The sequence below is a fragment of the Dermochelys coriacea genome, chromosome 14, assembly GCF_009764565.3.
Source record: "Dermochelys coriacea isolate rDerCor1 chromosome 14, rDerCor1.pri.v4, whole genome shotgun sequence".
Taxonomy (NCBI): domain Eukaryota; kingdom Metazoa; phylum Chordata; order Testudines; family Dermochelyidae; genus Dermochelys; species Dermochelys coriacea.
In genome coordinates this window covers 38231468-38258075 of record NC_050081.1, presented here as the reverse complement: position 1 = coordinate 38258075, position 26608 = coordinate 38231468, and the positions used below count along the sequence as shown (strand labels likewise).

General features: G+C 59.5%; 2 protein-coding genes and 1 long non-coding RNA gene across 6 annotated transcripts; 1 reads left to right on the top strand and 2 right to left on the bottom strand.

Annotated features, from left to right (window-relative positions):
* Window positions 1-338: 338 nt before the first annotated feature.
* LOC122456637 lies at window positions 339-1510 on the top strand. The gene is made up of 2 exons (XR_006275619.1): window positions 339-1245; window positions 1299-1510. It is a non-coding gene; the product is annotated as an uncharacterized LOC122456637 (long non-coding RNA).
* Window positions 726-16015, bottom strand: FLOT1 (flotillin 1). 4 transcript variants are annotated; one of them, XM_043496933.1, is made up of 13 exons: window positions 15924-16015; window positions 9918-9978; window positions 8675-8750; window positions 8314-8404; window positions 7546-7689; window positions 7116-7235; window positions 6820-6915; window positions 6436-6588; window positions 5520-5701; window positions 5066-5111; window positions 4480-4617; window positions 3999-4163; window positions 726-2436 (listed from the first exon to the last, which is right to left on the bottom strand). In XM_043496933.1, exons 2-13 carry the CDS (start codon window positions 9958-9960, stop codon window positions 2404-2406), a joined length of 1287 nt encoding a protein of 428 aa, XP_043352868.1. In that variant the 5' UTR covers window positions 9961-9978; window positions 15924-16015; the 3' UTR covers window positions 726-2403. The 4 variants fall into 4 exon arrangements, with proteins under 4 accessions (XP_043352868.1, XP_043352869.1, XP_038228078.1 ...); XM_043496934.1 differs by having other exon boundaries at window positions 726-2534; window positions 15924-16009; XM_038372150.2 differs by lacking the exon at window positions 15924-16015 and adding an exon at window positions 14957-15090 and having other exon boundaries at window positions 726-2534.
* Window positions 16016-19548: 3533 nt separating this feature from the next.
* On the bottom strand, window positions 19549-22049 carry IER3 (immediate early response 3). Its single transcript, XM_038371853.2, is given in 3 exon segments — window positions 19549-20963; window positions 21787-21897; window positions 21899-22049. Coding segments are annotated over 3 exon segments (513 nt in total). The 5' UTR covers window positions 21992-22049; the 3' UTR covers window positions 19549-20654.
* Between the last annotated feature and the right edge of the window lie 4559 nt (window positions 22050-26608).

Sequence of the window (26608 nt, the reverse complement as noted above, 5' to 3'; positions counted from 1 at the left end):
AGCCCCCCCTTCCCCCCCGCTAGCCAAGCCCTTAGCTCTTCTCCCCCCCAGCTCAGCTGCAGGCCTTGCAGCAGCTGTAGGGCAGGGAAGTGCTGGAGGGGACGTGGCCAGGGGATGAGCTCATTGTGGGGGGGGAAGGGGGGTGATGTCAGCTGTGCAATGTGGCATGGAAGGGGAAATACACTGTCCCCCCGTTTCCTTTCCCTGTGCTTCCTCCATGGCACTACCCTCCCCCCTCTAAATTAAACACGAGGGGGCTTCGGCTCGGGAGTGAGGGGCGGGGGGGGGGAGGCTGGGGCAGATATTCCCTGTCAGCAACTCCAATTAATTCAGCTGGGTTTCTTTGAGCTTAAACAGCAGCTGGATTGTGCCCCCTCCTGGCAGACCACACTGCCCCCTCTCCCCCGAGCTGTTGGGGGGACAGGCAGGGGTTTGATCTAGATAATCCACAACCGGCTTTCACACAGGCACCAGTGACTGCTCATGGAGTTGGGGCAGGGTGTTGGGGGGGGGGAGAGAAGGGGTTCGGGAAGGCCCCCCACCCACATCAGTGCTGGCCCTAATGCCCCAGTGCAGTGCTGGGGGGTGCTCTCCCCTGGCAGTCTGGGCTTGGCAGGGGGTGCTGCGCTTTGCCCTGGCTCCCTTGCCCCATTGAAGCGCCACCTCTCTGTCCCCACCCAGGACCCCCCCACCACAAGAGAATGAGGTGCTAGGAGACGGGGCCATTCACATGCCAGGGTGTTTAATGGGGTGGGGGGACAGGGATCAGCAACATATACACAGGCTCACTTATACGCGGGGCAGAGAAGGCACCTTCATGTGTCCCACACATTTGGGGCACCAGCACACACAGAGGGTCGGAGGGGGGAGCACAGACCCCCCCCTTTGCAGGCACAGCCCCAGGGTAGGGCAAGGAGGTATTGGGTGGGGGCTGTGTACAGATATGGGGCTTTTCCCCTCAAGGGGCACCAGCCCCAGGGCAGGGCAAGGAGGGATTGGGCCCCCTTCTGCCCTGAACCCTGGGAACATCGGGGGGGGGGGCACATTGCAGGAGGGGGAACCCCTAGTGGTGGAGGGGGGTATAGCAGCTGGGGGCTGTGTACAGATATGGGGCTTTTCCACCAGCCCCAGGGCAGGGGACTGACCGGGTCAATGAAAAGGACACTGGGCCCTTCCCCTCTTCACAGGTTGCCGGCTGGCTCAAGGGGCCGGGGAATGGGGCCCGGGGCCCTTCCCCTCCAGGGGGTGCTGGCTCCTAACCAGCTGTTCCAGCCCTGAGCAGCACAGCTGGGGGGGAGGGGGGGCTGCAGAAGAGTTTACTTTGGCCGCACAGAGTGAGTGAAAAATCAGTTGGAGAGGCGAAAGGGGGCAGTGGCTTGAAATCCCCTCCACCCCCGGGGCAAGAACCGCCCCATTCCATCCTGCGCCCCTTAGTGGTGATGAGATACCCACACCTGCACCCCACATCCAGAGGCACTGGGACTACTGGATCCTGGGTGCTATGCCCCATCCCCTCCCCAAAAAGGGGTTTGCTCCCGTCTCTTCCTGACCCACGGCTGGGACTGATGCTATGGAAGAGCATCTCAAACATTTACAGCCCCGGGCCGCTGTGAAATACCAAACCCCACAGCTCCAGCCAGATGCCAAACGAATGATCTGCCATTTGACATCAGTCCGATTACCTTCTTGCCTCACTTCTCCGACCCAGCTTCAGCTTTTATCTTACCAACGCCGCACGGTAGACACGTGCGGCAGGTGTCATTTTGAAGCTGGGGCTGTTGGCTTTTGGCCGGTATCCGACTTTCACTTGGGGTTTTGGCCACTAGAGAGAAACGAGCTGCTAAATCTGGGCTGGTGCAAGGGAAAAAGAAGCCAGAGGCTTCTGAAAACGATGGGGCTTTAAGGTGAGACATCTCAGGCTGCATTAGGAGTAGAAATAAGAGGTTGGTGGTATTGAAAAGAGGAAGTCCCAAGCTTTCCTGTAGTGTAAAGGGTTTGTTTCTCACTCTGTGGTGCTTGAGAAATCAGACTTGAAAGTTGCACCCCCTGAATGACAATAAAGACACGGCGCCCGCCATTCCAGAGCTTGAGGTGATGGAGCTTCTCCCTCGGGATCATCTTGGATGTGAGGAGAATACTGCTGGGGGGCTGATCCCCCAGGAATGCAAGGTCCAAGTGAGGTTAGGGTGGTGTGAGGAGCAAACATCCCCCCAGCTCTTCAGGGAGGGGGAGAGGTTGTGGGGCTGGCGAGAGTACATGGGGTTTGGTGGCTGGTGCCCCGCACACAGCCCCCTCAGGGGGGCAGCCAGCGTGAGGGGGGGCCTGAGATGCAGACACAGCAAGGAGAATGGGGGTTTCAGGGACACGCACAGCTCAGGGCAGAGCCCCCCTGACTTCCAGCAACTAGGACATTCGCCCCGGCTTCTTCTGACTCATCTGTGGGCAGGAGGCAAAACCAACAGGGGGAGCAGGGTCAGCACGTCGCTCCCAGAAACTCTGATCGCAGAACAGAGTCACGGACGCCTCTGGACCCCCTAGCAATGGGGGAAGGGAGTCAGGGAGAGAACCCAGTAGTCCTGGCTCCCAGCCCCTCCCCAGACCCCACTCCCCTCCCAGAGCTGGGGAGAGAACCCAGGAGTCCTGGCTCCCAGCCCCCACTGCTCTAACCCCCAGACCCCACTCTCCTCCCAGAGCTGGGGAGAGAACCCAGGAGTCCTGATGCTGGATCATATTAAAGAAGTTCTGTATCAAAATCACAAATGAGTTTGATTCCCCATAGTTTAAATTCCAGGCTATTACTAGTCAAGAGGTCTCTTGGTTTTTGGTACTGTTTCTCTCCCTCTCTGAATGAAACTTGCAAGCTGCTAATTGTGTTAGTACATCCTAAGACAAAAAGAAAAGGAGGACTTGTGGCACCTTAAATTTATTTGAGCATAAACTTTCGTGAGCTACAGCTCACTTCATCGGATGCATTCATCAAAATGCATCCGATGAAGTGAGCTGTAGTTCACGAAAGCTTATGCTCAAATAAATTTGTTAGTCTCTAAGGTGCCACAAGTCCTCCTTTTCTTTTTGCGAATACAGACTAACATGGCTGCTACTTTGAAACCCATCCTAAGACAGAGTCTGTTCTCAAAGCAATTCTTTGTAACAACAACTACTCACAGAGAGAGACTCAAAGCAATACTCTGTAACAATAGAAACAGCACCCAGAGACTCCCCGCCCTTTTGTTGTATTCATCTCGCTTTGTTAACAATTGTGATTAAAATAGAGATAGAGGATGTACGTGGATGGATGCTTGGTATGGATAATAACTGAATGATCAGGGAGGTGCCAGCCTAAGAATCCAGTGTCCATCGGCTGAAGAAGGTGTCAAGTGGAAATAACCAGAGGACCCCCGGAGGGCAGAGTGGAATCCACCCAACAGCCTCAAGAATGGGAGAACCAAAGAACAAGATAACATCTGGCAGCACGGAGCCGTCAGGAATGTGCCATCTGCTGATTGATTCAGCAACAGCATGATGAAGCAATTCCCACAGACTGGCATAGGAAGAACTTCCTTTAAAAATGGACTCTAGAAAGTGAGAACTTTGGGATCTGATTCTGCAAACCAACTTCCAGGAGCATCAGATGAGCATCTGACAAGGCCCTGCTCCCTCCTCATGTCCAGGCCACCTGGCCAGTGGCTTGGCATGAGCAACTCTAAGGCTGGTAACTGTGATAACAACCTTGCAGAACCTGTCTCTCTGTGTGTGTGTGTGTGAGAGAGAGAGAATAAATATGAGATTAAATGGAATGTTATAGCTATAACTAACTGCTTACTATGATTCTTTCTGTGTTCACAATAAATGTGGCATTTTGCCTTTTCCCCTTTAATAAGATCCCGCTGATTTTTATTTTATTGGTATAATACTGGCTCCCAGCCCCGACCCCACTCTAACCACTAGCCCCCATTCCCCTCCCCTGGGAAAGAACCCAGGCGTCCTGGCGCCGGTACCTGGGAGATGCTGATGCCGGTGAGTTTCTCCACGGTGTCGGGAAGTTTGCTCATGATTTCCAGCACCTCCCCCGTCATCTTGGCAGCGCCCACGCCCTCGCTGCCACTCGACACCATGGTGATCTTCTTCACCGCAGTCAGCGGTTTGCTGATCTCCTCCGCCACCTGGGGGAGGGGCGCCATGCCGCTCCGTTATTGTAGGGTCTCCCTTAAGTGCTGGGGGCTGAGCTGGGTTATCATCACAGGGCCCCCCATATGGGCTGGGTTCACTGATTTGCTATTGTACAGCTGGGGGCCAAACAGGCTGGGGCATTATTGCAGGGTCTCCTGTAAGGGCTGGGGCTTGTGATTGTAGGGTCTACCTTAAATGCGGGGCGGGGGGGTGTATTGTTTTTGCAGGGACTCTGGGGAGGGCTTTGTTATTGTAGGGTCTCCCAAGGAGCTGAACCAGCCCGGCCCTCCACCCCCAGCCAGGCCTCACCTGGGGCAGCTTCTCCAGCAGCATGTCGACCATGGCGGCGTCCTGGTAGTGCTGGAACGCCTCTGCCTTCTTGGACAACTGCTCGGCGTCCGCCCGCGCCCTAGCCTCAATGGCGAACGCCTGCGCCTCCCCCTTCACCTGTGTGTGTGGGGGGCGGGGCGGCGTGGTCAGCACTGGGGGCGGACAGCACCCCTGCCCACCACTGCCGGCCCGGACGCCTGGGTCCCAGCCCGGCCTGCAGACCCCTGGGGTGAGGGCCCCGCGCTGCCGGCCCGGACGCCTGGGTCCCAGCCTGGCCTCCAGCCCCACTAGGGGCGAGGGCCCCGCGCTGCCGGCCCGGACGCCTGGGTCCCAGCCTGGCCTCCAGCCCCACTAGGGGCGAGGGCCCCGTGCTGCCGGCCCGGACGCCTGGGTCCCAGCCTGGCCTCCAGCCCCACTAGGGGCGAGGGCCCCGTGCTGCCGGCCCGGACGCCTGGGTCCCAGCCTGGCCTCCAGCCCCACTAGGGGTGAGGGCCCAGCGCTCCCGGCCCGGATGCCTGGGTCCCATCCCCATCGCAAGGCCGGGAGGGGCGAGCGGCAGACTCACCCTCAGGGACTCTGCTTCAGCCTCCGCCTGCATGATGAGCTGGCACCTGGGGAGGGGAGAAGGGGGGGGAGTGTCAGTGACTCCGGCGCGGTGGTGGTGGGGGGATGCTGGGCACCGGCGGTGGTGGGGGCTTGCAGCAGGGGTGTTGGGGGCAGGGAGCAGGTCAGGAGGGTGCCGAGGGGTGAGCAGGGCGGTCAGAGGAAGGAGCGGTGGATGAGGCTTGTTGTGTGGGGCACTGGATGAGGAGTGTGGGGGGGGAGGGGATTAGAGGTGGGGCACCGTGTGTGGGGAGGCAGGCTGAGGCTGGCAGGGAGCCATGGGGTGGATCGGGGACAGGGCGCAGCTGCGGCCCTGGCTGGGAAGGTGCCCAGGCCAGAAGCGTTTGGCCTAGCTGGGTCTCGGGGGTGGCTGGAGGGCGGTGTGGGGAGAGGGGAGGTGGGGGGCACCCCGATACCTCTGGGCCTCAGCCAGCTTCTCCAGCCGGTAGCGCTCGGCCTCGGCAGGCTTCTTGACCATGGCCTCCAGCTCGTGCTCCTTGCGGATGATTTCCTGCTCCTGCAGCTGGATCTGCTGGGTCCGCTCCACCACCAGCACCTGCATCTTCTGCTCCTCAATCTTCTGCTTGGTCTTGGCCACCTGCACGGGGAGGGGTCCGGGATCACAACCGGGGGGGCGGTCAGCAGGGCCAAGTCAGCAGGAGTTGACACCACGGGGCGAGAGGTCAAACGTCGGCTGCACTGATGGGCATTGCCACCTCGGACACCCGGGGTTCATGCCAAACCGACGCCCCCAGGGAGGTCAGAGGTCAATATCGAGGGGGTCATAGGTCAACCCCACTGGCATTCGTAGGTCAAGATTTGACCCCCGTTGAGAGGATTCAAGGGATGAATGGTCAAGAACCGGCAACAGTGAGGGATCGAGGGACACCACCATGGGGTGTCAAGGGCAGACCCCACTGAGGCGGGTCAAAGGTCAACGTTGGGGGCAGTCTGTGGTCAACACTGGAGGGTTGATAAGTCAAGAACTGACCCCAACAACGGATCAAAAGTCAACACCACGCAGAGGTAGGGAAGGGGTCAACATGGCCATGGGGGCAGGGGGTATCAAGGGTCAACAGCTGATGTCAGTGAAGCGGGGGAGGGGTCAGCCTGAACAAAGGGGTCACAGGCCCAGAACCGATGCTGCTGGATGGGTCGTGGTTGACGCCGCTGGGCGGCGAAGACGTGTGAGGCCAGAGATGCCACCGGGGTAGCCAGGGGACGCCAAGAGCAGAGGGTGGAGTCATCGGGCAGGGAAGGAGGCCAAGAGGGTCAACCCACTGGTATCGGAGGGGCCCTGATCCCCTACCCCCGTCCCCAGGGGCGTCTCACCTGCAGCTGATAGGCCAGGTCGGACTCGGCCTTGCGGGTGTTCACCTCGATGTCGTAGGTGGCTTTCTTCAGCTCGTAGTCTCGCTGCGCCTTGGCCATCTCGATCTCGCTTAAGTACTGGGCAGAGAGCTTCTCCTGCTTCGCTTTGGCCTCCTGCAGGCGTGGGGGTCAGACCCATAGTAACCCCTCTCCTATCAGAGCCACGGGCTGGCTGGTATCCCCTGCCCCGTCTGACCCATGGGCTGGCCGGCCCGTGCCCCCCACCCCTAGATCGGACCCAGCCAGCTGGAATCCCCCTGCCCCGCCCCGGATCAGACCCAGCCAGCTGGAATCTGTCCGTCCCCTCCCCCCCCCCCCGATCAGGCCCATGCACCCAGCACTCACCTTGATGCCGGCATCTCTCTTGGCCTCGGCTTCCCCCATCCGGGCGTCTTTCTGCACCTGGGCGGTCCTGGCTTTCCCCAGCGAGTGCAGATAATCCTGGGGCAACGCCGGGGGCGGGGAAGGGGGGAGAACGGAACAGAGACAGACACCTCAGTCACGCCCCGCAGCCTGGCTGGAGACCATTCCCCTCTAGGGGGCGCCGGCTCCCATCCGCCCTGGGGCAGGGCGGGGACCGGCTGGCTCCGGGAGGCTGGGAATGAGGCCTTTCCCCTCTTGGGGGCGCTGTTCTCCCTTACCTGGTCATCGTGAATGTCCTTGAGCGTGTAGCTCACCACACTGATACCCATGTTGACCAGGTCTGAGGAGGCCACTTTAAAAACCTGCTCCGAGAACTTCTTCCGATCCTTGTAGATTTCCTGCCCGGGACGGGGAGACAAGGGGTAAGTCGGGGCGAGGGTGTAGCTGGGACATACACATGGGGGTTGGGGGGGCAGGTCTGATTTCCACAGCAGGGGGCGCTGACACACACACGGGGGGGCAGGTCTATTCCCCCAGCAGGGGGCGCTGACACACACATGGGGGGGCAGGTCTGACCCCCCAGCAGGGGGCATCGACACACATACACACAGGGGCAGATCTGATTCCCCCAGCAGGGGGCGCTGACTCACACACAGGGGGGAGAGCAGGTCTGACCCCCCAGCAGGGAGCTGCCCCCCACCCCCTTACCTCCACAGTCATGTGGGCCATGATGGCCCGCTGATGCCCCTCCAGCGTCTCCAGCGCAATGTGGGTGATCTCGCTCTCCGACTTGCCGAGGAACATCTGGCAGGCGGCCGCCAGCATCTCCTTGTTCTGGCCCTGGATCTTCACCTGCCGGAGCGAGGGGACAAGAGGAGGGAGGGATGCAGCCCCCTGCCCCGGTGACATCTCATCCCTCCCAGGGATGCTCTGGGGGTGGGGCGCCTTCCCCTTTAAGAGAAGTGGCTATTGCTTGCACCCAGACAACAGTTGCCCGGAGACCGTATCCATGGTGGTCAAGGGCCCTGTGGTCCCAGGGCATCATTGGGCAGGTACCAATGGGGACATGGGGGGGGGAAGAGGGGAGAGTAACAAGTCAGGTTGGGCAAGTACCATGGGCAGGGGGGAAGAGCCAAGCTGGGCAGGTACCACTGGGGAAATACAGGGGTGAGTGGTGCCAGTAGCAGGTACCACTGGGGGAAGGAAATGAGCCAGGTAGTGCAGAGCAGTTATCACTGGGGGAAATTGGGGGTGGGGAGGAGAATAAGTCAGGCTGGGAGGGTACCATGGGGAAGAATAGGGGGGATGAGCCAGGCTGGGCAGGTAACACTGGGGGAAATATGGGGGTGAGTGGTGCCAGTGGCAGGTACCACTAGGGGGAGTGGGGTAGCTGGCTGGTTTCCTAGGTGATCCCGATGCTGTTCCCTCCTCCTTGGGGTTTCTGCGGCGACCTCGGAGTCAGGGGACGCCGGTTACCTGGGCGATGCCAGTGACGGAGATGGGGACCCCGTGCCGGGTATAAACCTTCTCGCTCTTCACGTTCAGGGTCAGCGTGTTCAAGGAGATCCTGCGGGGAGAGCAGGGGAATCAGGAGAGGGGACACCCCCCGAGCCCTTTGACGATACCCCCCACCCATGGACCCATCCAACCCAGTATCCCCACCCCCACACGCTGATCCCTTCCTGCCCCCTGCCCCAGCTCTGACCCCTCCCCAGTCTTGGCAAATCCTGCCCCAGCGGAGTGACGGGGGGTTCCCCGACAGACTTGGGGAGCACAGGGACGAGCCAGGGCACCCTCACCTAGGGCTCTCTGTGGAGGGGGGACTTCAGGGACTCACCTCTGGATCTGCTGAATGCAGGGGAGGACGAAGACCCGGCCCCCCGCCACCATCACTGGGGGGCTGCGGCAGAAGCCTAGGGGGAGGGGAGAAGAGTGTTAGCCACCACTGGGCACGGCTATGCAGCCGTCTCTGGGGTGGGACAGCCGGGGAACTGCTGCGTGGAACAGCAATGCTGCACGGGAAGGGCTTGCCCGCTGTTGAGATGCAGCCAGCTCTGGGGTGGGCGGCTGGGGAACATGCCGTGAATCCTGAACAATTTGAAACCACTGGGGAAATTTTAAGGAGGCAGGAAGTGAGCTCAGCTGGGACACCGGGGTGGCAACACGACTTCAGAGTGACTGAGACTGATTTTAAGTCTTGTCAATAAAATTGTAGCAGAGCACAGCTCCCCCGGCCAAGCTCCCACAGCCCAGCGCCCCGTGCCGAGCCCCTCGCCCTGCCCCCTGCAGCCCAGCGCCCCCTGGTGAGCCCCCTCCCCGCACCCCAGCGCCCCCTGCTGAGCCCCCCGCCCTGCCCCCTGCAGCCCAGTGCCCCCTGCTGAGCCCCCCTCTCTGCACTCCAGAGCCCCCTGCTGAGCCCCCCCGCCTTGCTCCCTGCACCCCCTGCTGAGCCCCCCTCCCCACTTCCTGCACAGCCCCCGCCCCGCTTCCTGCACCCCAGTGCCCCCTGCTGAGCCCCCTGCCCCGCTCCCTGCACACCCTGCTGAGCCCCCGTCCTGCTCCCCACAGCCCAGCGCCCCCTGCTAATCCCCCGCCCCCAGCCTGCTCCTTGCTGCTCCCCAGTGGTCATTAGTGACACACAATTCGTTAACCATCAGATTAGCCCTGCTCCCCGCAGTCCCATCCCCTGGGAGCAGGTGTTGTCACTCTGGCTCAGATCCCATCTCTTCTCTGCTGGGTATTTCAGGCTGGCTCAGGGGGGCGGGGGATGGGGCACAGGGCCTGTCCCCTGTGGGGCGGGTGAGTCCCATAAGTGGGGGGCTGTGTGTGCGGAGCTCTCCCACACTATGCTGGGGGGAGGGCTCCAACTCCAGTCCCTGGTCTGGATTTCTCCTGGGGATCAGGCCCCTAATGAGCTCGTGGCATTAGGCCCAGGTCTCAGCTGGGCTGACCAGGCCGCCCCAGCAGTGCGGGGATGGGGCTGGGGTGTTAGGGGTCCCTGGAGGGGGAGGGGACAGGATCAGGCTCCCACCCTGGGAGCGTCTCTTCCCACATGAGACCAGTGTGGGGGAGCCACTTACCCGAGACCACCATGGCCTCATTGGGGCCACAAGTGAAGAACATCCTGATGCCAGAGCAATCCTGAAAGAGATGAGAGCAACTCAGTCGAACCCAGGAGTCCTGGCTCCCAGCCCCCTTGCTCTAATCAACAGCCCCCACTCCCCTCCCAGAGCCAGGGAGAGAACCCAGGAGTCCTGGCTCCCAGCCCCCCCGCTCTAACCACTAGACCCCACTCCCCCTCCCAGAGCCAGAGAGAGAACCCAGGAGTCCTGGCTCACCCCCAACCCCAGCCCGCTCTAACCACTAGACCCCACTCCCCTCCCAGAGCCGGAGAGAGAACCCAGGAGTCCTGGCTCACCCCCAACCCCACCCCGCTCTAACCACTAGACCCCACTCCCCTCCCAGAGCCGGGGAGAGAACCCAGGAGTCCTGGCTCAATCCCCACCCCCACCCCGCTCTAACCACTAGACCCCACTCCCCTCCCAGAGCCGGGGAGAGAACCCAGGAGTCCTGGCTCCCAGCCCCCCCGCTCTAACCACTAGACCCCACTCCCCCTCCCAGAGCCAGAGAGAGAACCCAGGAGTGCTGGCTCACCCTCCCACCCCCACCCCGTTCTAACCACTTGACCCCACTCCCCTCCCAGAGCCGGAGAGAGAACCCAGGAGTCCTGGCTCAACCCCCAACCCCACCCCGCTCTAACCACTAGACCCCACTCCCCTCCCAGAGCCGGAGAGAGAACCCAGGAGTCCTGGCTCACCCCCAACCCCAGCCCGCTCTAACCACTAGACCCCACTCCCCCTCCCAGAGCCAGAGAGAGAACCCAGGAGTGCTGGCTCACCCTCCCACCCCCACCCCATTCTAACCACTTGACCCCACTCCCCTCCCAGAGCCAGAGAGAGAACCCAGGAGTCCTGGCTCACCCCCACCCCCACCCCGTTCTAACCACTTGACCCCACTCCCCTCCCAGAGCCAGGGAGAGAACCCAGGAGTCCTGGCTCACCCCCAACCCCACCCCGCTCTAACCACTAGACCCCACTCCCCTCCCAGAGCCGGGGAGAGAACCCAGGAGTCCTGGCTCAATCCCCACCCCCACCCCGCTCTAACCACTAGACCCCACTCCCCTCCCAGAGCCGGGGAGAGAACCCAGGAGTCCTGGCTCAATCCCCAGCCCCACCCCGCTCTAACCACTAGACCCCACTCCCCTCCCAGAGCCGGGGAGAGAACCCAGGAGTCCTGGCTCAATCCCCACCCCCACCCCGCTCTAACCACTAGACCCCACTCCCCTCCCAGAGCCGGGGAGAGAGCCCAGGAGTCCTGGCTCACCCCCACCCCCACCCCGTTCTAACCACTTGACCCCACTCCCCTCCCAGAGCCAGGGAGAGAACCCAGGAGTCCTGGCTCACCCCCAACCCCACCCCGCTCTAACCACTAGACCCCACTCCCCTCCCAGAGCCGGGGAGAGAACCCAGGAGTCCTGGCTCAATCCCCACCCCCACCCCGCTCTAACCACTAGACCCCACTCCCCTCCCAGAGCCGGGGAGAGAACCCAGGAGTCCTGGCTCAATCCCCAGCCCCACCCCGCTCTAACCACTAGACCCCACTCCCCTCCCAGAGCCGGGGAGAGAACCCAGGAGTCCTGGCTCAATCCCCACCCCCACCCCGCTCTAACCACTAGACCCCACTCCCCTCCCAGAGCCGGGGAGAGAACCCAGGAGTCCTGGCTCACCCCCACCCCCACCCCGTTCTAACCACTTGACCCCACTCCCCTCCCAGAGCCAGGGAGAGAACCCAGGAGTCCTGGCTCACCCCCAACCCCACCCCGCTCTAACCACTAGACCCCACTCCCCTCCCAGAGCCGGGGAGAGAACCCAGGAGTCCTGGCTCAATCCCCACCCCCACCCCGCTCTAACCACTAGACCCCACTCCCCTCCCAGAGCCGGGGAGAGAACCCAGGAGTCCTGGCTCAATCCCCAGCCCCACCCCGCTCTAACCAGTAGACCCCACTCCCCTCCCAGAGCCGGGGAGAGAACCCAGGAGTCCTGGCTCAATCCCCACCCCCACCCCGCTCTAACCACTAGACCCCACTCCCCTCCCAGAGCCGGGGAGAGAACCCAGGAGTGCTGGCTCACCCTCCCACCTCCACCCCGTTCTAACCACTTGACCCCACTCCCCTCCCAGAGCCGGGGAGAGAACCCAGGAGTCCTGGCTCCCAGCCCCCCCGCTCTAACCACTAGACCCCACTCCCCCTCCCAGAGCCAGAGAGAGAACCCAGGAGTGCTGGCTCACCCTCCCACCCCCACCCCGTTCTAACCACTTGACCCCACTCCCCTCCCAGAGCCGGAGAGAGAACCCAGGAGTCCTGGCTCAACCCCCAACCCCACCCCGCTCTAACCACTAGACCCCACTCCCCTCCCAGAGCCGGAGAGAGAACCCAGGAGTCCTGGCTCACCCCCAACCCCAGCCCGCTCTAACTACTAGACCCCACTCCCCTCCCAGAGCCGGAGAGAGAACCCAGGAGTCCTGGCTCAACTCCCACCCCCACCCCGCTCTAACCACTAGACCCCACTCCCCTCCCAGAGCCGGAGAGAGAACCCAGGAGTCCTGGCTCAACCCCCACCCCCACCCCGCTCTAACCACTAGACCCCACTCCCCCTCCCAGAGCCGGGGAGAGAACCCAGGAGTCCTGGCTCAACCGCCACCCCCACCCCGCTCTAACCACTAGACCCGACTCCCCTCCCAGAGCGGGAGAGAGAACCCAGGAGTCCTGGCTCAACCCCCAACCCCACCCCGCTCTAACCACTAGACCCCACTCCCCTCCCAGAGCCGGAGAGAGAACCCAGGAGTCCTGGCTCACCCCCAACCCCAGCCCGCTCTAACTACTAGACCCCACTCCCCTCCCAGAGCCGGAGAGAGAACCCAGGAGTCCTGGCTCACCCCCAACCCCAGCCCGCTCTAACCACTAGACCCCACTCCCCTCCCAGAGCCAGGGAGAGAACCCAGGAGTCCTGGCTCACCCCCAACCCCACCCCGCTCTAACCACTAGACCCCACTCCCCTCCCAGAGCCGGGGAGAGAACCCAGGAGTCCTGGCTCAATCCCCACCCCCACCCCGCTCTAACCACTAGACCCCACTCCCCTCCCAGAGCCGGGGAGAGAACCCAGGAGTCCTGGCTCAATCCCCAGCCCCACCCCGCTCTAACCAGTAGACCCCACTCCCCTCCCAGAGCCGGGGAGAGAACCCAGGAGTCCTGGCTCAATCCCCACCCCCACCCCGCTCTAACCACTAGACCCCACTCCCCTCCCAGAGCCGGGGAGAGAACCCAGGAGTCCTGGCTCCCAGCCCCCCCGCTCTAACCACTAGACCCCACTCCCCCTCCCAGAGCCAGAGAGAGAACCCAGGAGTGCTGGCTCACCCTCCCACCTCCACCCCGTTCTAACCACTTGACCCCACTCCCCTCCCAGAGCCGGGGAGAGAACCCAGGAGTCCTGGCTCCCAGCCCCCCCGCTCTAACCACTAGACCCCACTCCCCCTCCCAGAGCCAGAGAGAGAACCCAGGAGTGCTGGCTCACCCTCCCACCCCCACCCCGTTCTAACCACTTGACCCCACTCCCCTCCCAGAGCCGGAGAGAGAACACAGGAGTCCTGGCTCAACCCCCAACCCCACCCCGCTCTAACCACTAGACCCCACTCCCCTCCCAGAGCCGGAGAGAGAACCCAGGAGTCCTGGCTCACCCCCAACCCCAGCCCGCTCTAACTACTAGACCCCACTCCCCTCCCAGAGCCGGAGAGAGAACCCAGGAGTCCTGGCTCAACTCCCACCCCCACCCCGCTCTAACCACTAGACCCCACTCCCCTCCCAGAGCCGGAGAGAGAACCCAGGAGTCCTGGCTCAACCCCCAACCCCACCCCGCTCTAACCACTAGACCCCACTCCCCTCCCAGAGCCGGAGAGAGAACCCAGGAGTCCTGGCTCACCCCCAACCCCAGCCCGCTCTAACTACTAGACCCCACTCCCCTCCCAGAGCCGGAGAGAGAACCCAGGAGTCCTGGCTCACCCCCAACCCCAGCCCGCTCTAACCACTAGACCCCACTCCCCTCCCAGAGCCGGAGAGAGAACCCAGGAGTCCTGGCTCACCCCCAACCCCACCCCGCTCTAACCACTAGACCCCACTCCCCCTCCCAGAGCCGGGGAGAGAACCCAGGAGTCCTGGCTCAACCCCCACCCCCACCCCGCTCTAACCACTAGACCCCACTCCCCTCCCAGAGCCGGGGAGAGAACCCAGGAGTCCTGGCTCCCAGCCCCCCCGCTCTAACCACTAGACCCCACTCCCCCTCCCAGAGCCAGAGAGAGAACCCAGGAGTCCTGGCTCAACCCCCACCCCCACCGCGCTCTAACCACTAGACCCGACTCCCCTCTCAGAGCCGGAGAGAGAACCCAGGAGTCCTGGCTCACCCCCACCCCCACCCCGCTCTAACCACTAGACCCCACTCCCCTCCCAGAGCCGGGGAGAGAACCCAGGAGTCCTGGCTCAACCCCCAACCCCACCCCGCTCTAACCACTAGACCCCACTCCCCTCCCAGAGCCGGGGAGAGAACCCAGGAGTCCTGGCTCAACCCCCACCCCCACCCCGCTCTAACCACTAGACCCCACTCCCCTCCCAGAGCCGGGGAGAGAACCCAGGAGTCCTGGCTATTTTCCCCTCTCCCTGCAGGCGGTGGCTGATAATTACAGACCCGCCCCTGGCCGGACTCCAGCTGAGCCCCAGGGAGCTCCCCACCCACCTGCCGCCTGAGCCCCACAAGGCCGCTGCTGGTTCCCCCCACTCATAACCTACGCAGCCCCTGCACCCCAATCTCAGCCCGTGCTCCCCGCGGCACCCCAGTGTCTGCCCACACCCCCCTGCAGCCCCCCCTTGGGCTCCCCGATCCCCAGCCATGAGCCCCACTTCATCCTACCCCCCAAACAGCCCCTGCATTGGCAGCTGCAGCCCTGGCCCCACCCAGACACCCCCCATGAACCCCTTCCACTCTCTGCAGCCGATGCACCCCCCTTTGCTGACCGGGTCTCCGGCTCCGGCTCCGGCCCCCCCCGCCGCTCGCTCCGTCCGCCCTGCGACAAACCCGCCCCACCCTCCTGGGACCGCCACGATCCCGTCAGCCCCCGCGGTTTCCCCAGCGCCGGGCCGGTGCTGCCACCTGCTGGCCGCGGGCGGGGGCAGCCGCTTCCCTGGGACCCCCCCGCCAGCCCCCCAGATCCCTGCAGCCTCTGGGGCCGGGCTGGCAGGGGGCGGCGGCTCGGGAGTGAGGGGCGCCGGCGGGGCTGGGGGGAGCAGGGGGCTGCGGGTCGGGAGTGAGGGGCGCCGGCGGGGCTGGGGGGCTGCGGCTCGGGAGTGAGGGGCGCCGGCGGGGCTGGGGGGGGCAGGGGGCTGCGGCTCGGGAGTGAGGGGGGCTGGGGGGGGGCAGGGGGCGGCGGGGCCGGAGTGAGGGGCGCCGGCGGGGCTGGGGGGGGCAGGGGGCTGCGGCTCGGGAGTGAGGGGGGCTGGGGGGGGCAGGGGGCGGCGGGGCCGGAGTGAGGGGCGCCGGCGGGGCTGGGGGGGGCAGGGGGCGGCGGGGCCGGAGTGAGGGGCGCCGGCGGGGCTGGGGGGGCCAGGGGGCTGCGGCTCGGGAGTGAGGGGGGCTGGGGGGGGCAGGGGGCGGCGGGGCCGGAGTGAGGGGCGCCGGCGGGGCTGGGGGGGGCAGGGGGCTGCGGCTCGGGAGTGAGGGGCGCCGGCGGGGCTGGGGGGGGCAGGGGGCTGCGGCTCGGGAGTGAGGGGGGCTGGGGGGGGCAGGGGGCGGCGGGGCCGGAGTGAGGGGCGCCGGCGGGGCTGGGGGGGGGCAGGGGGCTGCGGCTCGGGAGTGAGGGGGGCTGGGGGGGGGCAGGGGGCGGCGGGGCCGGAGTGAGGGGCGCCGGCGGGGCTGGGGGGGGCAGGGGGCTGCGGCTCGGGAGTGAGGGGCGCCGGCGGGGCTGGGGGGGGCAGGGCGCGGCACCTGTGAACGGGCCGCCTGTCCCCACCCAGAGGTGGCTGCATTGGAGGCCCTGGCTGGCTCCCCGGCTCGCTGTCACCCAGCGCCGAGGGCCGGCAGGTCACCGGGTGGCCACCAGGTGGCGCGCGTGGCCAATAGTCCAGCGCCGGGGCGGGCGGGGCACCGTGTGAACATGGGGGAGAAAATGTCTCCTTTCGGGGGGGTATGTGTGTGGGGGGTGCCCAGCCCATAACGCCCCCCCCGCAGGCCTCTGTGTCCCCCAGAATAGGGGCAGAACATGCAGTGAGTGGCAGAGAGAGCCCCCCCACCAGCCAGCCCCCCACATGCCTGCCCTGATGCCTGATAGGGGGCACTAGGGGCACTCGCTGTCGGTGGCATGTTTGACCCCCACCCACTCTGCCGGGGCTGCCGGCCAGGGGTCAGTTAATGCCTAGGGCCGCGGGGGGCAGAGGTGGGGCACCGTGTGTGGGGAGGCAGGCTGAGGCTGGCAGGGAGCCATGGGGTGGATCGGGGACAGGGCGCAGCTGCGGCCCTGGCTGGGAAGGCAGAGAGCCAGCAAACTCGTTACACACAGAGGTTCTCAGCTGGGAGGGAGCCGGACTCATTGGAATTATCAGAGCCGCTGCCCCCTAGAGGGGACAGGCCCTGTGCCCCATTCCCTGCCCCCCCTGAGCCAGTCAGTCCCCACCCTGGGGCCGGATGGGAGCCGCTGCCCTCTAGAGGGGACAGGCCCCATGCCCCATTCCCTGCCCCCAAGTCAGACTTGACCCAATGGTTGTGTTAGGGGCAGTGTGTATGTGTGTGTGTTTGTGTGAGAGGTGGGGGAAGAGTTGTGTATTTCCAGTGCTGGTATTTCCACTCCTCTGTCCCGCTGTGGCTCTTTATATTTAGGCCCTGGACTCTCTGTGCCGGGTGGGGGGTGGATGTGGGCTCTGCCACTTCCATCCGTGTGTGTGTGTGTGTGTGTGTGTGTGTGGTTCTCACCTCTGGGGTATGAGGAAATGCAGCTGTGGAGATAGGCAGATCCTGGAAGCTAGGAGCTTGTGCAATTCCTGGCCTCAACCTGAGCCCAGGGCCCCTGGCGCACTTTCCGTCATGTGTTTTGTCAGCTGGAGAGCGGAGGGTTGTGTGTGTGACCCAACATGTGTGCACAGACTCACACACAGCCGCCCTTGCTGAGTCTAACCACTAGACCCCATTCCCCTCCCCCCCAGAGCCTGGGAGAGAACCCAGGAGTCCTGGCTCCCAGCCCCCACCCCTGCTCTAACCACTAGACCCCACTCTGTTCCCAGCCCCGGGGGTAGAACCCAGGCGTTCTGCTGAGGCCACCCTGGGCTGAGAGCGCGTGCGGCAATGGACAATCTGTACGTGGGTGCTCGCTATATATAACCCTCCCCTCGTGGCCCAGACAGGTACCGGCAGGAACCCGCTGTTCCTCTGCCCCCGCAGAGAGCCTGGAATAGCCCCTTATCAGTCATTGCCGCTGGGCTTATCCGTGTGGCCAAGGGCGCCGGGCGTGGCTCGCCCAGCCTCTCCGGCCATCGCTGTCTGGGAGGTTGGTGCTAAAAATACCCCAGAGGAGAAAGAGATGGATAACAATCCCGCTGGAGGGTGGATACGTAGCTAGATTAGACAGACCGGATCTATGGATCCCTCAAGAGGGAGCGATTTGCTGGAACTAAGGATGGCAGGATGGGGCTGAGAAAGGCTGGTTGGCAGATACACACACTCCCCTGTCGAGTCCAGTGCGACAGAGTCCCTGATTCCCAGACCCTAATGGAGACACACTGGGGCGCAGGGGTGGCTTACAGTCCCGGGACACCAGGAAGTATCGTTAAACTGGTGATTTGATTGATTTTTAAATCATACCAAATCACAGTTAGTGATTAAAAACCCAGGAAGAATGAAAACCTCCAGAGAATTATATGTAAACCGTAGTTATATGGTTATAGCAGGGTTGAACTGGAAGGGATCTTGAGAGGTCATCTAGTCCAGTCCCCTGCACTCAAGGCAGGACTAAGTATTATCTAGACTGTCCCTAAGAGGTGTTTGTCTGACCTGCTCTTAAAAATCTCCATCAACACAGATTCCACAACCTCCCTGGGCAATTTGTTCCAGAGTTTAACCACCCTGACAGTTAGGAAGTTTTTCCTAATGACCAACCTAAACCGCCCTGGCTACAATTTGAGCCCAGTGCTTCTTGTCCTATCCTGACAGGTTAAGGGGAACAATTTATCACCTTCCTCTTTACAACAACCTTTTACATACTTGAAAACTGTTCTCATGTCCCCTTTCAGTCTTCTCTTCTCCAGACTAAACAAACCCCATTTTTTCAATCTTCCCTCCTAGGTCATGTTTTCTTAGACCTTTAATCATTGTTGCTCTTCTCTGGATTTTCTCCAATCTGTCCACATGTTTCCTGAAATGTGGTGCCCAGACCTGGACACAATGCTCCAGCTGAGGCCTAATCAGTGCAGAGCTGAGCGGAAGAATTACTTCTGATTTCCTGGTTACAACACTTCTGCTAATATATCTCAGAACAACGTTAGGGTTTTTTGGCAACAGCATTACGGTGTTGACTCATATTTAGCTTGTGGTCCACTCAGACCCCCACGTCCCTTTCCGCACTACTCCTTCCTTGGCTGTCATTTCCCATTCTGTATGTGTGCAACTGATTGTTCCTTCCTAAGTGGAGTGCTTTGCATTTGTCCTTGTTGAATTTCATCCTATTTACTTCAGACCATTTCTCCAGATTGTCCAGATCATTTTGAATTTTCATCCTATCCTCCAAAGCACTTGCAACCCCTCCCAGCTTGGTATTGTTCGCAAACTTTATGTGTACTCTCTATGCCATTATCTAAATCATTGATGGATGATATTAAACAAAACCGGGCCCAGAACCGATTCCTGCAGGACCCCATTTGATATGTCCTGCCAGCTTGACTGTGAGCCACTGATTGCTCCCAGAGAGGAGTTGTTTTCCAACCAGTTCTGCACCCACATTCTAGTAGCTCCATCAAGGTTGCATTTCCCTAGTTTGTGTATGAGGTGGTCACATGAGAGCATCAAAAGCTTTACTGAAGTCAAGATAGACCACATCAACCATTTCCCCCCACCTACAAAGCTTGTTACTCTGTCAAAGGTAACAAGCCTTGTGGATTGAGGGGTGGGAAATAGATAACCCACTACTATTCAGCTGAGGAGGAGAACCTAGGTGTCCTGACTCCCAGCACCCCCTACTCTAATTCACTGGACCCCTCTCCCATCCCAGGGCTGGGACTGCACCCACATCCCTCCCTTATGAAATGGACTAGCCTCTCTGAAGAGTTCTCCCAAGGTCCCTCCCCCATGATCCACCATCAGCCAATGAGAATGTATCCAGCTGATGGTATGTGGAAAGTGGGTGGGGCTTGGAACATGAAGGCCACCCCTGGCTCCCTCCTTGAATGCTCCTGTAGTTGAATTGAGCTTTGCCCCCTCTCCCAACACAATCTCCTTGTTCCTCCAGTGCCATGACACCCTTGCGCTCCTCCAGGTGAGTTGAGCTTCGCCCTCAGCCCAGCCAGCCCCTAACACCGACCCCCTCCCGCCAAGGATGTGGGATCCCCCCGGAAATCAGACACAGCCACAGGAGTCAACATGTTTATTTTGTTCACAGAACATACATAGGTTGGACGACTCGTCAGAGAGAGTTTGGGGCAAAAACGCCTTGGAAACATCAGCCTGAGGTTTGGTCAGTTTGGGGCAAGTATCAGCCTCTGCAGGAGCTTACACAGTAAGCGTACACAGCAGCCAGGGACCCTGCTGGTCAGACACCCAGGGTGTAAACATAGCTGGGGGGGCATCAGAGGGAAGGGCGGAGGGGTCAGTGCTCTCTTTAGAGCAGGCTGTCTCTTACCCTGACTTCTCTCCTCCTCCCAGGGTCAGGAAAATCCCAGTTTGCTCCTGGTTTAAAGCACCCAAATAATTTTTCGCCCTCAAAACTTTGCCCTCCGCCCCCATGCACCAGCACTGCCTTAGTTCTGTGTCCCAATCAAGTACCTAGTTTATAGGAGACCCAAGGATCAGAGGCTGTTTTGCCACAGAGCAGCCCAGCCCAGCCTCTGTCTGGAGAACTGTAGCGTTGAATTCTAGTGCATTTGGCCATCGAAGTTTTTTACCCCTCCCAGTAGCATTTCCACAGTTTTATACCTCCCTGGGATTTGCAGCCAGCTATCCCTCCACCTTGCCTCAGGCTGCTTTGCTACCAATTAAAGCGGTATTTCTCCTCCCCGGGGAACAGCACTAATAAACATTAAAGTCCCCGTAGAGAAACGGAGAAAGATACATGTCCCCGTTTAAACGGACGAGGACATTTAACGGTTTTATTCCATCCTGGATTAAAGCAGCGTTTTCCTCACTAGCATGTTCCAGCTTCGATCATTAATAGCACATTATCTTTAAATTACAAGTGTATAAATATTATAAATATTAGATATTAAGTTATGTCAGTAATACCCCTCCCCCACACACAATGTCTCAGTCATGGCTGGAGCCAGGAATTCCCTGCTCACGGCTGCAGAGAGGTTTCACGTTGCTATTGACATCAAGCGTGCAGATTCTTCACTGGCTTAGTTCAGAGACAGCAGCAGAAAGAGCTGGCCAAAGATCAGGCGGGGTTAACCCATTAGTGACTGGAGCCCAGCCCAGTTGACCCCTTAGGTGTCTTGGCCTGAGAAATGCTGGGTGGGGATCTCAGAAAGCAGCTGGATTCTGCTCCAGGAACTGGCTGATTTCCACGTTGGATTCAGCAGCCTCATGGCCCCCATGCAAACTGGTAGCGTTGGCCATCTCTGGGACCTCCAGGGGTGTCAGGAGCACTTCTGAGAGGGGGGTCTCAGAGCGGGAGCCCCCGCTCTCCGCAGAGCAGTCACGGACCCCCTGCTCGGGCCCCAGGGCCAGGTCTTCGTCAGCATTATAGACTTGGTAAAAGATGATGGTGAGGAGGATGAAGAGCAGACGCTTGGCCTGGCTGCGCTCCTTGGCCGGATAGTAGCGTTTCACCTGGTCAGGAGGAAGGAGTCAGGACATTAGAGACCTGGCTGGCAGGGGGACCCAAGTATTACCTACAATGCACCAGGCCTACTCCAAGTGCCCTGTGCCCAACAGATTACCCATAATGCCCTGGCACTCAGCCCCAGGCCAATCCCACAACCCAGAAGTCCCCACACCCAGCCATCATGGCTAAGAGGACAGCCTGGTTACCCAAAATTCTCTGCTTCTACCCACAATGCCCTCATCCACCAAACCAACTTGAGATTTGGGGGCAGCATGGGCTCAGCAGCTGAGCCAGGCAACCTGAACCCCATTGCACTGAGCACAATCTAGATAGCCCCCCCGAGTGTCATATGCCCCATACTGCTCCCAGCTGGGGGCAGATTAGCAAGAGACTCATCCCTGGCTGTGAACAGCTGGGAGCCTGGGACACACACAGCAGCCCCATCAGCCAGGGATCTCTGGGGCAGAGAGACCTGTGCATGGGGCTGCCTGCCCAGGACACACAGCAGCCGGTGCAATGGGGTGACTTATCCTACACTGTCCCTATGCCCACAGCAAGGGGGCCAGGCTACAGGTCTTAGCTCCACCCCCCCCTCCACTGGGGAGAGGCTACACCACCCTCACCCTCCCTCCAGCAGCAGGGACTGACCCAGAGAGCCATCAGTAGCCTACTTCTATAGCTGGGGAAACTGAGGCACAGAGGGGGGATGGATCAGAAGGTGGGCCCTCACTCCCAGATCCCCCTCCCCACACTTTAACCCAAAAGACCCCTCCTCACATCCCAGAGAACCCAGGCGTCCCGGCTCCCACCCCACCCCCACAGACTCACCACGGGGGGGTAGAGCACTTTGCGCAGTCGTTTCCTGCCCCGGGCCGGATTCCGGCGGGAAGGGGTCTGGCTTATCGCGGGCAGTGTGTCGAAGGTGAAGTACTGGGGGCCGCCGCCCGTGCGGGGGGGGCTCGGCTCTGGGCAGGGCGGGCATCCGGGGCTCGCAGCCTAAGCACATGCTGGTGGCACCGTACAGCGCGTTCATGAGGCCGGGGCGCAGCGCGATTTTCAGAACTCGTCTTCGCCTGCGTCGGATAAAGAACAACTGGCCGTGTCCCGCCCAGCGCCACTTTATGAATGGGGCGAGCCCCGCCCCTGGCGCCCCATTGGCTGCTCTCGCGGGTGACAGCTCACCGGGGGGAAATCCCGGGCTGCTGCGGTGGCGGACTGGGAGCCCCGGCGGAGATGACGCGTAGCGGGCGGGGCTGGGGTGGGAGCAGGGCAGAAATAAGAAATGTAGGAAAGCTGCAAGTACACACAGGGTGTGCAACCCCACCGCTGTGCAACACACAAACACTCTGTGTATACACTCCCCAGCTGTACAACACACACACACACACACACACTGTGTGTATACGTCCCCCCAGCTGTTGAACACACACACACACACACACACACACACACACACTGTGTATACACTCCCCAGCTGTGCAACACACACACACACACACACAGTGTATACGTCCCCCCAGCTGTGCAACACACAAACACACACACACACACTGCGTATACACCCCCAGCTGTGCAACACACACACAAGCACACACACACACTGTATACACCCTCCCAGCTGTACAACACACAGGCATGCACACACACAAACAAACACACTGTGTATACACAAACCCCAGCTGTGCAACACACACACAAACACACACTAATAAATTTGTTAGTCTCTAAGGTGCCACAAGTACTCCTTTTCTTTTTGCGAATACAGACTAACACGGCTGCTACTCTGAAACAAACTCACACACACTTTGTATACACACACCCCAGCTGTCCAACACAAACACACTGTGTATACACTCCACAGCTGTGCAACACGCACACAAACACAAAGTGTATATACACCCCATCTGTGCAATAGACACACACTAAGAATACACACACACACACTATATATACACCCCCAGCTGTGCAATAGATATCTGTGTGTGTGTATTCTTAGTGTTATATACACGGAATACACACAGAGAGTACACCCCCCAGCTGTGCAATACAGACACAGAGAATACACACACAATGTATATACCCCTCCAGCTGTGCAATAGACACACACAGAGAATACACACACACACACCCGTCCAGCTGTGCAATAAACACGCATCAAGAATACACACACAGAGGTTTCAGAGTGGTAGCCGTGTTAGTCTGTATCACCAAAAAAACAAGGAGTACTTGTGGCACCTTAGAGAGTAACAAATTTATTTGGGCATAAGCTTTCTTGGGCTAAATTCCACTTCATCTGATGCATGGAGTGAAAATACAGTAGGAAAATATATACACACAGAGAACATGAAACAATGGGGGTTGCCATACCAACTGTAATGAGACTCATCAATTAAGGTGAGCTATTATCAGCAGGAGAAAAAAACCCTTTTGTCGTGATAATCAGGATGGCCCATTTCAAACAGTTGACAAGAAGTTGTGAGTAACAATAGGGGAAAAATTAGCATGGGGTAATAGTTTTTACTTTGTGTAATGACCCATCCACTCCCAGTCTCTATTCAAGCCTAATTTAATGGTGTCCAGTTTGCAAATTAATTCCAATTCAGCAGTCTCTCACTGGAGTCTGTTTTTGAAGTTTTTTTGTTGAAGAATTGCCACTTTTAGGTCTGTAATCGAGTGACCAGGGAGGCTGAAGTGTTCACCGACTGATTTTTGAATGTTATACTTCTTGACATCTGATTTGTGTCCATTTATTCTTTTGCGTAGAGACTGTCCGGTTTGGCCAATGTACATGGCAGAGGGGCATTGCTGGCATATGATGGCATATGTCACATTGGTAGAAGTGCAGGTGAATGAGCCTCTGATATTGTGGCTGATGTGATTATGTCCTATGATGGTGTCCCTTGAATAGATATGTGGATAGACTTGGCAACGGGCTTTGTTGCTAGGATTGGTTCCTGGGTTTGTGTATATACACCTTTCCAGGTGTGCCACAGACACACACAGAGAAAACACACACTCTTTCTCACATGCACAGAATACATACACACACCTCTGAGCTGTGCAAGAGACACACGGAGAGAATACACACACAGAGTACATACACAAGCCCCCTAAGCTGTGCTACAGACACACAGAGAATATACACCTCCCCCCATCTAGATACACACATACACGGAGCTGTGCAATAGACACACACAGAAAATACACACACAGACCGTGAGTTGGGCAATAGACACACAGAATATATATACATATAGAAAAACAACGAGGAGTCCTTGTGGCACCTTAGAGACTAACATATTTATTTGGGCATAAGCTTTCATGGACTAAAACCCATTTCATCAGATGCATGGAGTGGAAAACACAGTAGCAGGTATAAAGACACAGCACAAGAAAAGATGGGAGTTGCTACCACTCTGAAACCTATACACACACACATACCCTGAGCCGTGCAACAGACACACACACACACACACATCCTGAGCGATGCATCACACACACACATTGATCCCCACATTCTGAGCTGTGCAATACACACACACAGACTATATACACACACACACAGATCCTGAACTGAGCAGTATAAACACACAAACACACAGCATAAATGCATCCGATGAAGTGAGCTGTAGCTCACGAAAGCTTATGCTCAAATAAATGTGTTAGTCTCTAAGGTGCCACAAGTACTCCTTTTCTTTTTGCGAATACAGACTAACACGGCTGCTACTCTGAAACCTGTCATATACTCACACTGACACATACATTCTGAGCTGTGGAACATCCCCCCTCCCAGCTATGCAATACACACACACACAAACACACACAGAGAGAATAAACACCCTAATAGAAAATAAGCTTTCTCTGACCTCTACACACACACACACACACAAACATGCACACAAACTATAGAATAAATACACACAGAGACCCACACTTCCTGAGCTGTGCAATAGACATCCCCACACAAAATAAGAACATTCACAAAATAGAGATGCAACGCACATGTATTGACCACCCACATCTGGTCTGTGCAATACACCAACGCACAAAGAATAAACACTCTCACAGAATGTAAATTCTCCCTGACTTACACTTCCAGATGTGTAATAAACAAACACACACATGTCTGATTATTCACACGCACTGACTTGCACTTCCTGCCCTGGGTTGTAGATGCACACACAAAATAAACCCCCCCAAAGATGCCTGTAAAATACAGTCACGGTGTCTGTATATATTGACCCCTACAGCCTGCTTTGTGCAACACACACACAGTCAAGGCACTCACAAAATATACACACTTGTCCCACATGGCCTGACCCACACAATAGACATAGACACACGATCAACACAAACACGCTGCCAGAACATAGACACACACTGACCCACACATCCTGATCTGTGCAATAAATACACACAGTGACACACACACAATTACCACAAACACACTGCCAGAATAGTTGGACGCACTGACTCACACATCCTGGGCTGTTGCTAAACACTTGCACAATAAACACAACAGATGTCAATGCACACCCATCAAAACGCATACAATCAATCGAAAGACACACCCACGCACATGTAGACTCAGGCTACACACTACCTGACACACGTCCCAATGCACACACTCAACACACACACACACACATGCGAAGCAACCACACATTCGCTGACACAATCACACACAGGGGCATAGTTCTCTCTCTCTCTCACACACAACACATTACGACATACACTCCCTCCCGCACTGCCCAGCTGTGGGCGGGCTCAAAGCAAACACGATGGAGAGCGTGTTGTGATTTCATAAGATTAGAAAAACCAGATGCCAGCGTGTGATGCAACACAACTTCCCCGTTGGCACAGGGGAAAAGGGGGGCGGGGAATGGGGCCCAGGGCCTGTCCCTTCTAGGGGGCACCGGCTCCCATCCGGCGCCAGGGCAGGGACTGGCAGGCTCAGGGGAGCAAGGAAGGGGGTGAGGGGCTCTGTATGTGGGCGGTGAGGGGCCCTCACGGGGGCGTTGGGGCAGTGGGCTGGGGTGGCATAGGGCACCCGCCGGAGGCAGATCAGGGGAAAGGAAGTGAATTCCAGCTGGTGAAATGGAAAAATCCATCTCTGCTAAATAGCTTCAAAGCCACTTAAGCCCTGGGTCAGCAAAATCAGAACTGGAACCAACTGCCTGAGCCCCACGGGCCAGGCTCTCTCCACCCGGACCCCCTCATGTGCGCTTCCCAGGAGCCAGGACTCCTGGGTTCTATCCCTGGCTCTGGGAGGGGATTGGGGGCTAGTGGTTAGAGCAGGGCCAAGGACTGGGAGTCAGGACTCCTGGGTTCTCTCCCCAGTGCTGGGAGGGGAGCAGGGGCTGGTGGGTTAGAGTGGGGGATGCTGGGAGCTAGGACTCCTGGGTTCGGTCCTGGCCCTGGGAGGGGAGAGGGCGGGTTAGCTGGGGTCCCTGTGGAGGTGGGACGGTTCCTGTCCCTACTGCCTGGGGCGGGGGGTGTACGGTGGGCAGGGGCCAGCGAGCCGGGGGGCAGCAGCAGGCTGCGTGCGGGGCCGAGGGGAGCCCGGGCAGAGGCTGAGCCGAACCCGGTGACTCTTACAGAGAAAGAAGAAGCCGGATAAGGCCCCAGTGCCCTCCCCCATCACAGGGAC